Consider the following 16596-nt stretch of genomic DNA (forward strand, 5'->3'; position numbering starts at 1 on the left):
GAATAAAGTAAGCTGTAACGGTTAGTGGAGACCTGGAAGTAGGAGCTGGAGTGGTGAAAAAGGAAGGCTATGTAGGTAAGAGATGAAAAAGTGTTCTGTAGAACGTAAGATACAAAGAAGCAAAAGGCTTGGGGGTGGGGGGAGGAACCAGAGGGCAAGGAAGAAGGTGTGGAATACTTAGAGATGAGGCTGGAGAGTGATGTCCGGGAATTGGGACTTTGTCTGGTAAGCAATGAGGAGCTTTCAAATTAGGTGTATGACTTGGTTAGATTTATGTTTAAAGAGAAGGGAGGAAGGGAGGGAGGAAGGTCGGCTGCCTACTGCATGGAGACTGGAATTGGAGAGGGTAATAGTAAAGGGGGAGAGTTCATTTAGGAAGTTAGTGTCAGGCGGTCGGACCAGAAATAATGGAGTCCTGGCAGGGAGAGGGGATTTCTGAGTAGAGATTTGAGTATGAATGGAGGGAGGAGTCAAGAGTGCTGCCTGGGTTTCTGGCTTATGTGATTGGGTGGGCCACAGATGTCACTCACGAAGATAGGCGGCTTTGGAAGCGGGACATAATCGAAAGGAACGCCCCCCTCTGTGCCCCGCCCATCGGTGGTAGGATGGCGTCGATTGGCTGTTTCGAGGAAGGCGCCAAAAACTGACAAGGGCGGGCGAGAGGTGTATCCTTACGTCACGTCCTAGAAACATCCGGGCCCCTCTTTTCCCGGCCCCACAGCTGCGGAACTTCCGGCTGGGGCCGCCATCTTGACTTCGCGACCTTGGGTTCCAGCTACTCGCTACCTGCAGTCTGCTCAGTGTGGTCATGTCCGTGCTGACTCCACTGCTGCTGAGGGGCCTGACAGGCCCGGCCCGGCGGCTCCCGGTGCCGCGGGCCCAGATCCATTCCAAGCCGCCGCGGGAGCAGCTCGGGACCATGGTGAGGAGCGGGCCGGGAAGGACATGGGAGATGCCGCCGGCCGCACCTGGGGTCCCGCGGCAGGCTGGGGGCCCGCCGGGTCTGGCGCGCTGCACCTCGCGGCCCGCAGCCTAACGGGGAGCGGCAGTGCTGGTTTGGGTCTGGAGGGCGCGAACGAGGGGATGGTGCCCGGGGTACAGTCGGTGTTCAGTCAGCCCCAGGGTCTCGGGTCAGACCGTGTCAGTGGAGCCCTGCCGCTCCCTCGCTGTGCGGTCTCGAGCAAGCTTCCTTAGCCCTCTCTGAACCTGTTTACCCGTCGGTTCATTGGGGGATGCCTGACGGCTGTCAGCGCTGTCGTTGTTACCGCTTTTATTTATTTGGGGTGGGGAAGAGGACCCCAGCAGGCTTTAGTAATGCCCAGAAACGTGGGCGAGTTTAACCCTTAGTGACTTTCACCTGTTTGGCGCATTTCTACATCTGCCTCAGTGGCAGGACTCGGCCTTGAGTGCGAGTCTTCAGGGTCCAGGTTAGTGGGCTTCCGGTTAGGAGCCGAGCCCGGAGAGCGCTGCGGCGGAGGAAATAATAGTGACAGGAATTGCAGCTGAGTGCCTGCTGGGTGCCAGGCACCGTGCTAAGACTGCTGTGCTGGCCTCATTCGGTCCTCCCAGTCACCCCGAGAAAGGGCCATTTTCTCCATTTCGTGGCTGAGGGAGCGGAAGTTTAGGAGCAGTGTATTGACTTGTCAGAGTCACACCTTCAGTGGCAAAGAAGGAATTTGAACTCCAGTCTGACTCCAAGTTGTGCTGTGATCTTAACTGCTGTCGGTAATATGGAAGTGGCTTTAAAAACGCTTACCTCTAGGACGAAGTGAGAGAGTGGCATGGACATATATACACTACCAAATGTAAACTAGATAGCTAGTGGGAAGCAGCCGCATAGCACAGGGAGATCAGCTTGGTGCTTTGTGACCACCTAGAGGGGTGGGATAGGGAGGGTGGGAGGGAGAAGCAGGAGGGAGGGGATATGGGGATGTATGTATATGTATAGCTGATTCACTTTGTTATAAAGCAGAAACTAACACACCATTGTAAAGCAATTATACTCCAATATAGATGTTTAAAAAAAAACAAAAACGCTTACCTCTAGCCCCAAAGGTTTGGGAAGGGAGGGCTTTTTAAGACAAGGAAGGGGAGATGCATTTTTTTTAGAGTTATTGGTCTGTGCGAGGTCTCTGGGTCCCAACAGACCAGCTTTAAAACAGGTTTAACATCCTTGTTCCTGTCCCTTCACTTTATCATCTGGTGGTGGATTTCCCCTAACCCAGGCTGACCCCCCACCCCATATCTGACCCTTTACCTTAAGGCCTACAGTGGACCTTGGATGCGCTGGCCCTGCTCTGGAGCCTGAATCTTGACTCCTGGAGGGGGCTGTCTGGGCAGACTGCTCGGACTACGAGAAGCCTGGGGGAATCCTGACTCTGAGGGTTCCTTTTTTCTTGTGCTCTGTGTAGGATATCGCCATTGGGCTCACCTCCTGCTTCCTGTGTTTCCTCCTGCCGTCGGGCTGGGTCCTGTCACACCTGGAGAACTACAAGAAGCGGGAGTGACAGGAGCTGTCCTCTCCCTCACCCTGTGACCTGAGCACCCCGGCCTGTCCTGATTGTGTCTGCTGCATTCCTGGCCGGCCTCCCCTGGATCCTGTCCTTCAGTTACAGTGACCTCTTCTGCAATCGTGACCTCTTGATTTCTCCATGTTGACATCCTGGGACCACATGTATCCATTTAGAAGGCCCTGCTCGGTAGGGCCTCCCTTGTAACAATAAAGTCTATTTAAACCCTGCTTCAGAGGGAATTCCCTGGCAGTCCAGTGGTTAGGACTCCGCTCTTTCACTGCTGAGGGCCCAGGGTCAATCCCTGGTCAGGGAACTAAGATCCTGCAAGCTGTGTGGCGTGACCAAAAAATATATAAATAAATAAACCCCACTTCAGAAACTCATCATGCCTTTGGCCTGGGCTCCTGCCTCCATAGTTGAGCTGAGGATGGTGTTGGGTGGGGTGTGGAGAAGAGGGCCTGGCCAGCTGCCTGGCCCTGCCGGCTTACTGCCCTGTGGTAGGTCCAGTGTGCTCAGCCGTTCTCCTCGATACCTGGAAGTGGTGCTTCCATTGCATGCTCTCCTCTGTTTAAATGTTTTCTGGCTTCTGTGGAAAACAAATCCTGTTGTCGTTGGGCAGCCTTTCTTGCTCCCCCTCTAGTCCTCTTGGTTGTACCCAGCTCGGGGCTCTGTGTCTGTGTCTGCCCTCTCCCAGTGGGGCCGGCTCTGCAGCTGGAAGCCCGTTCTCTGTGGGGCCAGCCTTCCCTGTCCTCCTTGGTCGGTGGGCTCCAGCCATTTCTCAGGTGCTTGTTGCCCTTCCTAGTTGCAGGTGGGCAGCGTTACAGTATCTTGCATTTTTATGTCAACCTGGGGCCCCTTTCCTTTTAGCACCATATCTGTAAACGCTTATGCACTGACTGGCTTCCTTGTTCTCTTCCTGCCTGCTTCCCTGTATCCTCCCCTACTTGGCTTGGAGAGTTTGCTGCTCCTCCATCCATCCCAAGGGCCCTTCCTCAGTGATTCTTCCTGGGGGCGCCTCTTAGCTGGGACAGGCATGTGAAGCGCTCCCCACTGCGCTGGAATTCTGACTGCCAGTGTCTGGAAGGAAGGCTCTGACCTGCTGGACCCACCCCTGGAGAAGGACATGGCTTTAGTTCTCTGCATCCTCTTTGCTGGGGTGACATGAATGATTTCTGAGCAGACACAGGTTCAGCGTCCCCTGTGGAGCTGCTGGATGGTGGGCAAAGACGCCAGGTGAGAGCTGAGGGGCTCTAGGTTGTGGGTGCTTTAGGCCCTGGGTGTCAGAACATGCATCTCGCCAGCCACTTTTGCAGGGCTCGCTTTATGTTGACAGGAGCTGAAGGGGGACCCCGCTCTCCCTCCCTTGTCTAGTCTTTCCTGGCCGTTTTGTGTGGTGTCCAGTGACGCCTGGCTGCTGTGGGCACAGAGTAGGCTGTGAGCTGTCTTGTTTCTGTGGTAGCTCCACTGCCCTGACAAGGGTTTGATTGGGTGTCCCCCATTTTTGCGCCCCTGGATCCCAAAGGGACACAGTGGTCCCCTTGGCCCAGGAGGGCTACCTTAGCCCGAAGCTGTGCGTCTTGAGCCACCTCTGAGACTGATGGGAAGCCAGTGGTTACAGGCCAGATCTTCAGGACCCGGTCTGAGAAAGCCCTTAGGAAGCCCAATAGCACCTCCAGCCATTGTGCTCCCACACCTGCTGGGTGCTGCAGCGTGCTGGAAGGAGGCAGGGTTGTAGACTTGTGGGTGGGTGGGAGAGTTTTGGATGTGAGTGAGCTGTCATGCTTGGACCACATCTTCCCCTTGTTCTCAGTGGAGCCACTAAGCCTAAATCTGGTCACCTTTGTGTGTCCCTCTCTTATCCCTAACCAAGTCAGAGGCCGAGGGGCCATTCTTTGTAGCAAAAGCAAGGCTCCTTGTGCTCCCAAACAGCATTTTCTGTGTCTATTTGAGGATGTCTGTCAGATCCTGAGTCCGGAGGGGTGGAGGTCTGTCCTGATGTGCACACTGGGCGGGGTGGAGGGGTGCGGGGGTGGTTACAGTCATGGCAGATGATATAATGTCAAGAATAGTGGACTGGGAGGAGGCCTGGCTTGGCCATTTACTGTATGACCTTGAGCAAGTCATTTAGCCTCTCTGGGTCTCAGTTTTCATGATTGTACAATGAAGGTGGTGATGTGGCACGAAGAATAATGTCTTCCCCAAGATGTCCGTGCTGCCCTAATCCCTGGAACCTTGTGAATATGTTACCTTCATGGCAAAGGGGACTTTTCCGATGTGATTAAAATTAGGCATGTTGAAATGGGAGGTTATCCCCTGGGCCTCGTGTAATCATATGGGTCCTTAAGGTGGACGGGGAAGGCAGATATTTTGCATCTCAGAGATGCCACCTGAGGACTCTGCCTGCCTTGGGGCTTTGAAGATGGAGAAAGTGGGCCGTGTTCCAAGGAATGCAGTGGCCTCTAGAAGCTGGGAACAGCTCTCAGTTTACAGCCAGCAAGGACATGAGGACTTCAGCCCCAGAGCTGCAAGAAACTGAATTCTGCTAATAGAATCTGCATGAGTGGGAAGCAGATTCTTCCTCAGAGCCCCTGAAAGGGAACATAGCCTACAGATACCTTGATTTTAGTCTGATGAAACCCATTCCAGACCTCTGACCTCTAAAACTGTAAAATTATACATTTGTATTGTTCTAAACCACTAAGTTTGTGGTGATTTGTTATGACAGCAATAAGGAGACAAATGTATCATTCTCCTGGTGCTGTGAGGCTCTCAAAGGAGAGGCTGGTGGCTGGATCCTCGACAGACTTGAGGTGAATTGCAATGTGAGGCATTTGCAGGAGGAAGGTGCCCCAAGGAGCGTGGGTGGTGTGAGTCGGGGGGTGGCGGGGCTCTCCCTTGGCCGCCTCTGCCCCTCCTCTGCTTGCTTCCTGCCTTAGGTGGTGTGAACCCTGCAGGCAAGCATCAACCCAGCCAGTGGCCCTGAAGTACAGCCCCTGCTCAGCTTCATCAGCCTGGGTGCACCATCAAAGCCTCCCTAGACCATGATTTTGGAGCTGGCTGCCTGCGGACCGTTGTGCATTCCTGCAGTGGCATCTCCAGAGGTCCGTTTCTGGGCTGGGCACGCCCCCACTCTTCCCACTTGGGCAGCTGCCTGACTCCCAATCCTGTGTTGGGAAGGATCACCGGGGCCTCATCTTTGGCGCACCTTGGGCCTTTCTCCTGGCCATGACCCCCCTGTGAGGACTGTGGCTTTCCCAAGGCCCATACCATGTGCTGTTGCCTGGCCCCTTCCCCTGAGAGGTTGGGTGGGCCTGGAAGCCTTGTGGCTCTCTAGGGCCTCTGTGCCGTTCCATAAACTCTTCCTCTGTGGCTGAGGTTTCAGAGTCCCTGGGTCCTGGTACGGGGTCTCCTCTCCCTCCACCTGACAGAATCCTAGGGACAGGGATGTGGGGTCTGGACACATGCCAAGCCTGTGAGGAGGCATCTATGCCTTGTCGGTTCCACGGAAAATAAAGTCCTGAGCCGCTGCCTGTCACCTTTGTGACTATTTCCAACAGCAGCCTGAACCCAAGCACCAGTGCTGCCTATTTCATTATAGGCCTCAGCAGGCAGGACCAGCAGTGCTGGACAATTTCTGGGTCCAGAATTGGAGTCCAAATCTGGGTCCAAATTGGGAGGCAGGGATAAACGTCTGGAGCTATGCTGGTGATTCCTGGCAAACATGCTATTGGGTTTTAGACGCTTCAGGATAGAGAATCAAAACCCGAAAATGGTAAAAAGTACCAGGAGAGATGGAATGAGGGTAAGAGAACAGTTATTAACTACTAAATAAATTGGCATGGGAAAGAGTGGGGCAAAAGTTGACCATCCTGGGCTGGATTAAGAGCCAAAGTTTCCCCCTGGGCATTTCCTTCCCATTCTGCCTGACAAGAGGGGGAGAGTGGGCAGCAGGTAGGAGGACCCCTCGTTTACACACCCTGCATACATTGAGGGTGCAGGTCTGTTCTTCAAGCCCCAGACCCTTGTGTGGGAGGGAGGCATTTACTTGGTGTTGGCAGCCTGCCTGCAGTCCAGCACTGGGCCACAAATGGATTCCTTCTCACTCCAGAGCAACTGTGTTCTCTGTCCCCGCCATTAATCCCAATCCCAACTCCCCCTGAATGCTCCCCACCCCCCAGACTCCCTAGTCAAAGTAAGGAGTGGGGGTAAGGGTGGAGTTGTCTTATAGTTATTTTCAAGATTTTGTAAAGCCAAATAGAAATCATGTTTTTGTCATCAACTATCTTAGCTCATTTGGTAATACCAGTGCTACTGACTGAAGATCTGATTGGCAGTTACAGATTGCATTGTTAAAATTGGGAAAAGGAATGAACACTTTGGTAGGCATGGAATCCAAACAGGGTGGCCCTTTGCTTCCTTGAGTTTGGAAGCAACCCCAAGGCTCAGTGACCCAATAAATAATAATTTGCAATGTGGCTGGGACACAGACTTGGCATTTGTAGCGTTGCTGTGAGAGAGCCACTGTGGGCTGTGTGGTGAGCCTGGGCACCAAATGCCCCTGGCTCCAGGGCTGGATGTAGCTGATAAAGACATTAGATCACATCCCGCTCCTGTATTGTCACGAACTGAGGGATTTGATTGGAGCTCTGGCACAGCCTTCTCAAGTGCTAACAGACCACCGTCACTTCATGAAAGAAGGCCCTCCATAGTGAAAAGCTGACAACCAGAGCCCCAGACTGTAACCTCTCTAAATAACAGCATCTTTAGCATCCAAGGCCTTGCTACTTTTTAAGTTTTATTTTTAGATAATTCACAGACAATTTTAATAGAATACACAGAAAGATCCTGTCTACCTTTTACCCACTTTTCCCCTATGGGTAACATCTTGCATTTGAAACTATAGTACAGAATATTCCAGGATACTTATATATAATCAAGATAAAGAACATTTACATCTCCACAAGGATTCTCTCCTATTTCCTTTTTACAATCACACCCACCTCCCTGCTGACCCCTACTCCTCCCTAACCCTTGGCAACCACTAATCTGTTTTCCATTCTTATCAACTCCTTTCTTAAAAAAACCCAAAAAACCAAAAACCAAACACCCTGATTTTCTCATAACCAGAAGGGCAGGGAGTCCAAAGTTAGGTCCTTGACCCCAAGGGACATGTTCTCCCTGTCGTAAGCGGGACACCAAAGCCCGCTCAGAACCGAGGCTCAGTGGAGCAGGGCGGTGAAGCCTGATATTAGCACGATTCCTGGTCTCCTCCATCAGGTGATCCTCAATCGCCTGCCATGAGTTCTGGAGCCCGCAGCAGGAATGTTGCCTTGCGTGATTTTAATTTCATCTTCCTGCTTATCTCAATAACACAATCCGCGCTTCAAACTCCAGTGAAAAAAAAAACTGAAGTGGCCCCAGGAGGCTCTTATCACCACCCGGCACCTTGGGAGCCTGGGAAGATGGAGCCGAGCGAGTGTGCGGGTGGAGGGTGGGCGGGGACTACCTTCCCTTTAACCTGCTTCCGCGGCGGCCTCACCGGACCGTGAGCCCCTCAGGTGACGGCGCCCGAGGGTATCCCGTTGCTAGGGGCGTTACCAAGGAGGGGCCACGAGGAGGGGCTCTCTTCCGGGAGGAGGGCAACTGGTAACCCGGAAGCGGTCGGCAGTGCGGCGCTGTTTAAAGATGGCGGCGGAGGAACCTCAGCAGCAGAAGCAGGAGCCGCTTGGCAGCGACTCCGAAGGTACCAACCGGGGGAGGGCTGTCCGGCCTGGGCTAGCGGGGGCGATGCCGGATGGCCGGTTCCCGAGGAGTGGCCAGGGGTGGGGCGGCCGGCGGCGAAGCGCGCGGACGGCCCCTTCCTCCGCCGCCTCCCCCCCCTCCCCCTCACAATGGAAGGAGCCTCTGTCGCGACCCCCGGCCGGGCGGGCGAGCGAGCGGGGCGGGCCCACGGCCTCGGCTCTTCTCCCTCGCGCGCTCCCGGGGCGGGGCCTAGGCCGCCCCGCCCAGCGCCCAGCCCCTCCGTGCCGGGCGCCGGGCGCCGGGCTCCCGGGTCTCTAGCTCTCCCGCCCCGGTCCTTGCAGTCAGCCCCGGGCCTCCTCCGGGCCCGGCTGTCCGCCTTCTCCAGAGCAGCCCGAGCCCGGAGGGGCGTCGAATTACGCCGGGCTGCGGAGCACAAAGGACTGGGTGGGCCGCTGGGGATGCTGCGGGCGGCCCGGGGTTGTGAGCGGCCGCAGGTGTGTGCCCCTGAGGGCAGCAGCCTTCGTTTCTGGTGGAGCCGCCTCTTCTGGCTTTGCAGCCTCTTTCCTCCTGTCTAGGCATTGTTTTCTTAGACCCCTGAAGAGCTGGACCTTTCAGAACGGTCCCACCCTCTTCTTTTCACCCCTGAGTTAGACGCGAAGACTGAGTAGGTCACTAGGGTGGGAGGGACCGCCCTGTTGCAGGGCAGCATAGGGGATGGGTGGAGGCCCAGCTGAGGATCCGGGATGCTCAAGCTCAGAAGGATTGGCCTTAAAAATCATTCAGCACCCACCTCCCATTCCAGTCGCACACTTGAGGGACTGAGCTTTCGGAGACCCAGCCCCCTAGAAGGGACTTGTTCAGGATCATGTAAGTTAAGAAAGAGCCAGGGCCAGGATTCACATCTCCTGGCTCCTCACCAGTGGCTGCTCAGAGCGGGGCCCACCGGGTGGACCTGCCCAACTCACTGATGGGTATTTAACACTATGCCTCTAAGGTAGCGCCTCCTCATGACATTTCAGTGAAGGGGGAAGGTGGTGGTATAAGTCCCTATTCACAGCTGAGGATAAGCCTCGCAGTGAGGTAGCAGAGGAGGGTTATTGTGATGAAGAGTGCAGGCTTTGAAATTAGACAAACCTAGGTTTGACCACAGGTCTTAGACCTTGGGCAGATTACTTCACCCGTCTGCATTTGTTTTGTTATCTGTAAAATGGGCACCGTTAAGAATACCCAGGATGGCAGGTGGAGGAGGGGTGTGATTGAGCAAAGTGCCGGCTCACAGGAAGCTCTCATCCAGCCCAGGACTCTGCCTCCTCATCTTTCTTTCCTCAGGAGACCCCGCCTGGCTCCAGGGCATTCCCGGGCTGCTGGGAAGTGATGTTAGAAAGCAGGGGGAAGGGTTTGTTAGAGCTTTAAGAGTGCACCCTGGGGGTGATCACCTTGGCCTCCTCACTTTAAAGATGAGAAAACTAAGGCCCAGGAAAGGAAAGGACTTTGCCAAGATCACACCGTTGGGGTGGAGCAGGGTGTGACACAGGCTTCCAGATTCCAAGTCTGCTGTCCTCGCCTGCTCTTGTCCTCTGCCCAGCTCCCTGGAGTGGGGATAGCCAGGGCCCACTGTAATCCTTGGCCTCCTACCTTCTTCCAGGTGTTAACTGTCTTGCCTACGATGAAGCCATCATGGCTCAGCAGGACCGAATTCAGCAAGAGGTGAGGGGCTGTGGCCAGCGGCCCTACTTTGGGAATGCATAGGGTGGACCTGAGGCCGATGTTTGTCTCTACTTTGGAAGCCCCCTCCTCTCCAGGCTGAGCTGGGTACTAGATACCTTTATGGGGCGGTGGTCACTGTGCCACTCGGTGACTGGCCCAGCAGCTCTCATTTAGGTGTTCTGGCTGATAGGTGTGGGTCACTCCGTTCACCTATCAGAACATGATGGATTTCCTGCCCTCTGCAGATTGCTGTGCAGAACCCTCTGGTCTCAGAGCGGCTGGAGCTCTCTGTCCTATACAAAGAGTATGCTGAGGATGACAACGTCTATCAACAGAAGATCAAGGTGGGAGCCTGGCTGAGGGGGCAGGAAGAGCTCTCGGGTAGGGACAGGGCAGGAGCGTGCCTGCCTTAGACCTGCTCCTCGCTGGGTCTGGCCTCAGAGAGGGTAGGATGTTGGGGGAGCCCTCTGGTTCATAAGCATGCAGACTCTGGAACCAAAAAGACCTCGATTCAAATCCTGACTGCCACGCAGCAGCTGTCTCCTCAGCCGCTCCTTCGACGTCTCTGAGTTGTGGGGTCTTCATCTGTGAAATCAGGATGATGAGAGCATCTGCCTACAGGGTGGTTGTGAGGTTGAGGGAGGTGATGCCTGTGGGGCCTGGTGCAGGCTGCGGGCAGCTGACGCTTTCAGTGCTCACGGTGGGGCTGAGCGGGCTGGGGCCGGCTGCGGGACGAGGGTGGCAGCGGGGACGCAGTCCTGCATCCTGCTTCCGGGATGCACGGAGAGGTAGGCAGCAGTGGGGAAAAGGGGCCTACAGACCTTTGTGCAAGGCCTTGCTGCATCACTTACAAACAGGTGAGTCCTTTAACCACTCACTTCCTTCTCTGTGAGCTGGGAGTTTGAAATGCGACAGTGAGTATGTGTAAACTGTCTAATTGGCACAGCCTAAGGGTTTAGTAAAATTTTTTTTTTTTTAATTTTATTTATTTATTTTGGGCTGCGTTGGATCTTCGTTGCTGCGCACGGGCTTTCTCTAGTTGCGGCGAGCGGGGGCTACTCTTCATTGCGGTGCGAGGGCTTCTCATTGCTGTGGCTTCTCTTGTTGCAGAGTGTGGGCTCTAGGCGCGGGCTTCAGTAGTTGTGGCACGCGGGCTCAGTAGTTTTGGCTCACGGGCTCTAGAGCGCAGGCTCAGTAGTTGTGGCGCACGGGCTTAGTTGCTCCGCGGCATGTGGGATCTTCCCGGACCAGGGCTGGAACCCGTGTCCCCTGCATTGGCAGGCGGATTCTTAACCACTGCACCACCAGGGAAGTCCCAGGTTTAGTAAATATTACTCCTCCCCACTCTCCCCCAAAGATCAGAGATGCTTAGAACCTTCCACCTGAAAGGATGGACCTTTGGGGTTAGCCATTTCAGGGGCCAGTCAGGTAACCCAGGTGATTGAAGGTGGCTGGGCAGGTGGTGAACAGCCACGCCACAGCTCGGGTCAGCCAGTAGCAGGCAGTGGAAGCTCATGGGGCTGAGGGGAGTGTCCATGCCTGTCACTCCATCGGTGCTTCCAAGACAAGCCAGAGGTTATTTTGTTGTAAAATCTCCAGACTCCTAATAGTTGGCAGCTTATTCAGATTTAAAATGTGTGGGCCAAACAATGCACACAGATCCAGCTATGTGTGGCCTGTGGTCTCCTCTGACCCCTTGCTCAGGGTGTTTGTGGTTTACCCAAGAGGCCTGTAGAGAGAGGAAAGCACGGACTCTGGGGCCCGATAGACCTGGGTTGGAGTCCTGGCTTCACCCCTTCTGTGTGATCTTGGGCAACACCCTGGGAGGAGGAGGAGGAGGATAATGGATATTAGCCCGCAGCAAAGGGCCTGGCAAAGAGTAAGTGCTCAGAATGATTCTGGTAGCGGCAGTGATTTGGGCTCTTTGTACACATTTTTTCCTGTTCATTTAACATTTCTGAGCACATACTGTGGGCCAGGCACTGTTTTAGGTGCTGGAGATAGAGTGATGACTACAGCTGTCGACTCCTGCCCTTAGGTGATGGTTCATAGTGGAAAGACAGCCATTAAATGAGAGGTAACCCTAATGTATGTCAGAGGTGGTAGGCGCTGTGGAGAAAAGTGAAGCGGGACGAGGAGATCAGGAGTGGGAGGGTTTGCGGTTTTATTTTTTAATTAAAAAAAAATTTTTTTAATAAACTTTATTTATTTATTTATTCATTGCTGTGTTGGGTCTTTGTTGCTGTGCGCAGGCTTTCTCTAGTTGCTGCAAGCGGGGGCTACTCTTCGTTGCAGTACATGGGCTTCTCATTGCAGTGGCTTCTCGTTGCAGAGCATGGGCTCTAGGCACATGGGCTTCAGTAGTTGTGGGCATGGGCTCAGTAATTGTGTCTCGCGGGCGGGCTCAGTTGCTCCACGGCATGTGGGATCTTCCCGGACCAGGGCTCGAACCCACGTCCCCTGCATTGGCAGGCGGATTCTTAAGCACTGCGCCACCAGGGAAGTCCCCGGGTTTGCGGTTTTAAATATGGGGGTGTGTGAGTAATGAACTGAGAGGCAAGGGAGCAAGCTGGCGCAGCCGGCTGGGCAGAGCTGGGTGGGGGCCAGTGTGGCCGGAGCAGAGCGTGTAGGAGACGCGGGGGTTGGAGCCGAGAAAGGACTCGGAGGGAGCTGAGTATTTAATGGGTTTCTCTGGTCGCTGGTGGCCTGGGTGGGGATAGACTGAGCAGTGAGGTGGAGGCAGGGAGACCTGTGTGGAGGCTTGTGCAATGAAACCGGCCGGAGATGGAGGGACAGCCAGGGCGGCTGAGTGGCCCAGGTGAGAAGCGGTTGGATGTGGGCACAGCCGAAAGGGTCTGCTGCTGGGTTGGATGGGGTGTGAGGGTGGAGTCGGCAATGGCTGGGAGGTGGAGGGCAGGCGGTTGAGGGGAGGCCGGGAGGAGGTCAGGAGCCGCCTGTTGGCTGGGTCGGTCTGAGGCGGTGGAGGCAAGGCAGTTGGGTGTGAGTCGAAGTTGGAGTTGAGGGCCAAGAAGGGGGCGGGTGAAGAGTTACGTTTAAATCCCATGAGCTGTGAGGTCAGGAGAGCGAGTAGAGCTGACGCCGAAGCTGCCCCGGGCCTGAGCAGGTTGTGCTGTTCACATGGCAGGGGCTGTGGATGGTCTGTGGCGTGGTTGTCTTCTGGCAGGTGACACGTGGGCTCTTGAGGAAGGGTGCTCTGTGGTTTGGTGGCAGCCGTGACCGCCACAGGTTAGATGAGGAGGGGCAGCGGTGAGGTTGGAGGACATGGAGAGGGTGGGCCTGGCAGCACGTGAAGGGAGGACGGAAGTGGGGCGGGTGCGTCACCACACCAGTGGATGCAAGTGGACGCTGCTGAGCGGCTGGTCTGGGGAGGAGTGGGTTCGACCTTAGGGCTTGGGAGGCCATCCGTGACCTTCACTAGAGTAAAAGCCTGCTGGGATGGAGTTCACAGCAGAAGAGAAATGGAGACAGTGGGCACAGACGGCTTCACTAGAAGCCCCACAGGAAAGCAGAGAAATTGGGTGGTAGCTGGAAAGGAATTCACGGGAAGCAGAGCGTTTTTTTCGAAGGGAGAACTGGTCTGGGTTTATATGCTGATGGATCTAAATGGGTCGGGAGAGAGAAATTGATGATGCGGGAGGAGAGGGGAGACATCCTGGAACGGTGAACTGAATCCAAGAGAGGGGCGGCTCTGGTGGCCGCCTCAGACCCTCTGAGGATAGAGAGAGAGGCTGTGGGTGGGTGTGCTGCAGGGGCCGAGGGGTCCTCAGTCGGAGAGGAAGCAGGGTCGTCGGGAAGGTGACTGGGGTGGGGGGGCTTCAGGAGAACGGAGAAGGTATGAGATAGGAGAAGGGGAGGGGCCCAGGCCAGGGGAGTGAGGCCTGCTTGCCAGACAGCACTGAGGGCCAGACACCCCCAACTCATTGGGGACGTTCAGTAGGCAGAAGAAATTTCATTGAGCTGAGGAGGAAACTGGAAAAGAGCAAACCAGTACCTGTGAGCAGGCAGGGTAGAGATTAGATGGGGGTGAGGGAGGCCGTTTCCCACCCCGGGGCTGTGTGGTAGGGCCTCAGGTGTGGCACTATGCCCCGTACCCTAACTTGTTTGCCCTGGAGCTCTCAGGGTTTGAAAGGCTGTTCACTGGAAAAGCTGTGTTGGTCAGGGACCCATTCTCTTGCCTGTTTTTATGAAACAGCAGCCCTTCGGGCCCAGCAGCATGGCATACCCATTGGCTGGTGACCGCTTCGGCAACCCGTGCACGCAGTGTGTCCATAACTCAGTTTCCTGGGGCTTTGGGGGCTCCTGGCAGTGGGTTGCTAAGTGAGCCCCCACCCCAGAGTCAGCAGCCAAGGCTGCCAGGTGGCTGCTTGGAGCTCAGTTGCCACCCGCTCTGGTGTGACCTTTCTTGGGGGGGGTTTCCTTGGCCTGCCATGGTTCTGGCCTGATGTTGATGGGCACGGGGTGGGCTGGGGGCTGCCTCTCCGCAGGACCTCCACAAAAAGTACTCATACATCCGCAAGACCAGGCCTGATGGAAACTGCTTCTATCGAGCTTTCGGATTCTCCCACTTGGAGGCGTTGCTGGATGACAGCAAGGAATTGCAGCGGTGAGGAGGGTGGCCACTTGGGCACAAAGGAAGCAGGTAGGGGAGGGTTCCATGAAGGGCTTGTGGGCCCCCTCCTCCCTCTTGATGACTGGGAGGTGCGGTTCCACCTGAGGCCCAATGACGGGCTGGGCCTCTGCTTGGGGCTTCCGTCAGTGGCCAGTCCCCCACCCCTGGGCTGGTCTCTCTGGGCCCCTGCTCTGCTGGCCTACGAACTCATGCCAGCCTCTTCTTCCCTTCCATCCACAGGTTCAAGGCTGTGTCCGCCAAGAGCAAAGAGGACCTGGTGTCCCAGGGCTTCACTGAGTTCACAATTGAGGATTTCCATAACACGGTGAGCCCAGCCGCCCGGTCACCCGGTCAGCCAGAGTGGAGGGTGGGTGGCCTGGCTGTGGCAGGGTTGACCCATCTCCTCCCTCATCTTGCCCTCCGTCCCCCTCGGGTGGCAGTTCATGGACCTGATCGAGCAGGTGGAGAAGCAGACCTCAGTGGCCGACCTGCTGGCCTCCTTCAACGACCAGAGCACCTCGGACTACCTGGTGGTCTACCTGCGGCTGCTCACCTCGGGCTACCTGCAGCGCGAGAGCAAGTTCTTTGAGCACTTCATCGAGGGTGGCCGGACCGTCAAGGAGTTCTGCCAGCAGGTGCTGCCCCCTCCCTACTTCTCAGACTCGGGGGCCCTTCTTTTCTCTCGTGCCTCGGGTGGGGAGCCCTGGGGCTGGCGGGGGGGGGGGGGGCGGGGGAGGGGCACCGAGACGCGGGCCCTGAGCCGCCCCTGTGCCTCAGGAGGTGGAGCCCATGTGCAAGGAGAGCGACCACATCCACATCATCGCGCTGGCCCAGGCGCTCAGCGTCTCCATCCAGGTGGAGTACATGGACCGCGGCGAGGGCGGCACCACCAACCCCCACATCTTCCCCGAGGGCTCCGAGCCCAAGGTCTACCTTCTCTACCGGCCTGGACACTACGATATCCTCTACAAATAGGGCCGGCCCCGGCCTGCCGCTGCCCTGCCTGCCCTCCCCTCTGCCAGGCGCTAGACATGTACAGAGGTTTTTTTGTGGTTGTAAATGGTCATACTTCACTCCCCCACCCCCTTCCGTGTCACATGACCTTCCATGTTTTATTAAAGGGGACGCTGGTGGTGAGCCGCGTGTGTGCGTGTCCCTGCTCTGCTGCTGCCCCCCTGGCTGCTCTGTGTCTCGCTGCCCCCCTTCCCCGCAGGTGGGTTCCTCTCAGCCTTCCACCTGTCCACCCGCGAGCTTCCCCGCCAGGAGCAGTTTTGAGGGGGCTAGGCCTCTTGGGGGTCCCTCCTGCTTATTGGGGTTCTGCTTCCTTCCCTTCAGGCCTCTGCCCCTTCCCTCTTTAGCTGGCCAGGGGCTTCCATGGAGATGTGGAAGTCCCTCAGAGACTTGCCCAGGGACCCAGGACCACCAAAGCTTCAAGCTGCTCCCTCATAGGCCCCGCCGCCACCCTGCTGTCCTGGCCAGGGCCTGGGTTGCCTGCCCTCCATCAGGGCTCTGCATGGCGGAAGAGTTCCGGGCGGAGAGGGCCGGCGTGGTGGTGGGGCCTGGCTCCGGGCAGGTGGCGGAGCGGGGGCACCCCAGAGCCCCCCAGGTGGTGCCCGCCAGGCGGGGGAGGGGCAGTCCTCAAGCCTGTGCTGGGTCCTCCGTGCCCAGGCCTAGCGGGGCTTGCCAGGCCACCATTCTCTTCCCACCCCTCCCCTCGGCCCGCTGCCTGTGCCTGCTTTGCACCCCCACTGCTTGGGCCGCGGTGTCTGCATCGCCTTCCTTTTTGCCTTCACTTCTTCTCTTCCCCCCGGCACATGTGGGGTCTCGGCCCCCAGGCTGTGAGCTCCTTGGGGGCAGGCCCTCAATAAATGTGAAGTGCTGCTGCCCACCTCTGCTGTCTGGCCCGTGCCTCCACCTGCCTGGCTCACCGAGAGCGCTCGCCAGCCCCTTTAAGCCAAAGCACCCGTCCACACCTGGGCTGCTTCCCTCACCCCCCCCCCCCCC

The 16596-nt window shown here is 56.5% G+C and overlaps 2 protein-coding genes across 2 annotated transcripts; both read left to right on the forward strand.

The window, feature by feature from the left end:
* Nucleotides 1–733: 733 nt before the first annotated feature.
* Nucleotides 734–2740, forward strand: LOC132370907 (cytochrome c oxidase subunit 8A, mitochondrial). The gene is made up of 2 exons (XM_059931859.1): nucleotides 734–922; nucleotides 2412–2740. Exons 1-2 carry the CDS (start codon nucleotides 809–811, stop codon nucleotides 2505–2507), a joined length of 210 nt encoding a protein of 69 aa, XP_059787842.1. The 5' UTR covers nucleotides 734–808; the 3' UTR covers nucleotides 2508–2740.
* A 5411-nt stretch (nucleotides 2741–8151) lies between these two features.
* Nucleotides 8152–16480, forward strand: OTUB1 (OTU deubiquitinase, ubiquitin aldehyde binding 1). Its single transcript, XM_059931858.1, has 7 exons — nucleotides 8152–8256; nucleotides 9901–9962; nucleotides 10208–10306; nucleotides 14468–14586; nucleotides 14833–14917; nucleotides 15033–15227; nucleotides 15370–16480. Exons 1-7 carry the CDS (start codon nucleotides 8199–8201, stop codon nucleotides 15565–15567), a joined length of 816 nt encoding a protein of 271 aa, XP_059787841.1. The 5' UTR covers nucleotides 8152–8198; the 3' UTR covers nucleotides 15568–16480.
* Nucleotides 16481–16596: the final 116 nt, after the last annotated feature.

The sequence above is a fragment of the Balaenoptera ricei genome, chromosome 8, assembly GCF_028023285.1.
Source record: "Balaenoptera ricei isolate mBalRic1 chromosome 8, mBalRic1.hap2, whole genome shotgun sequence".
Classification (NCBI taxonomy): Eukaryota; Metazoa; Chordata; class Mammalia; order Artiodactyla; family Balaenopteridae; genus Balaenoptera; species Balaenoptera ricei.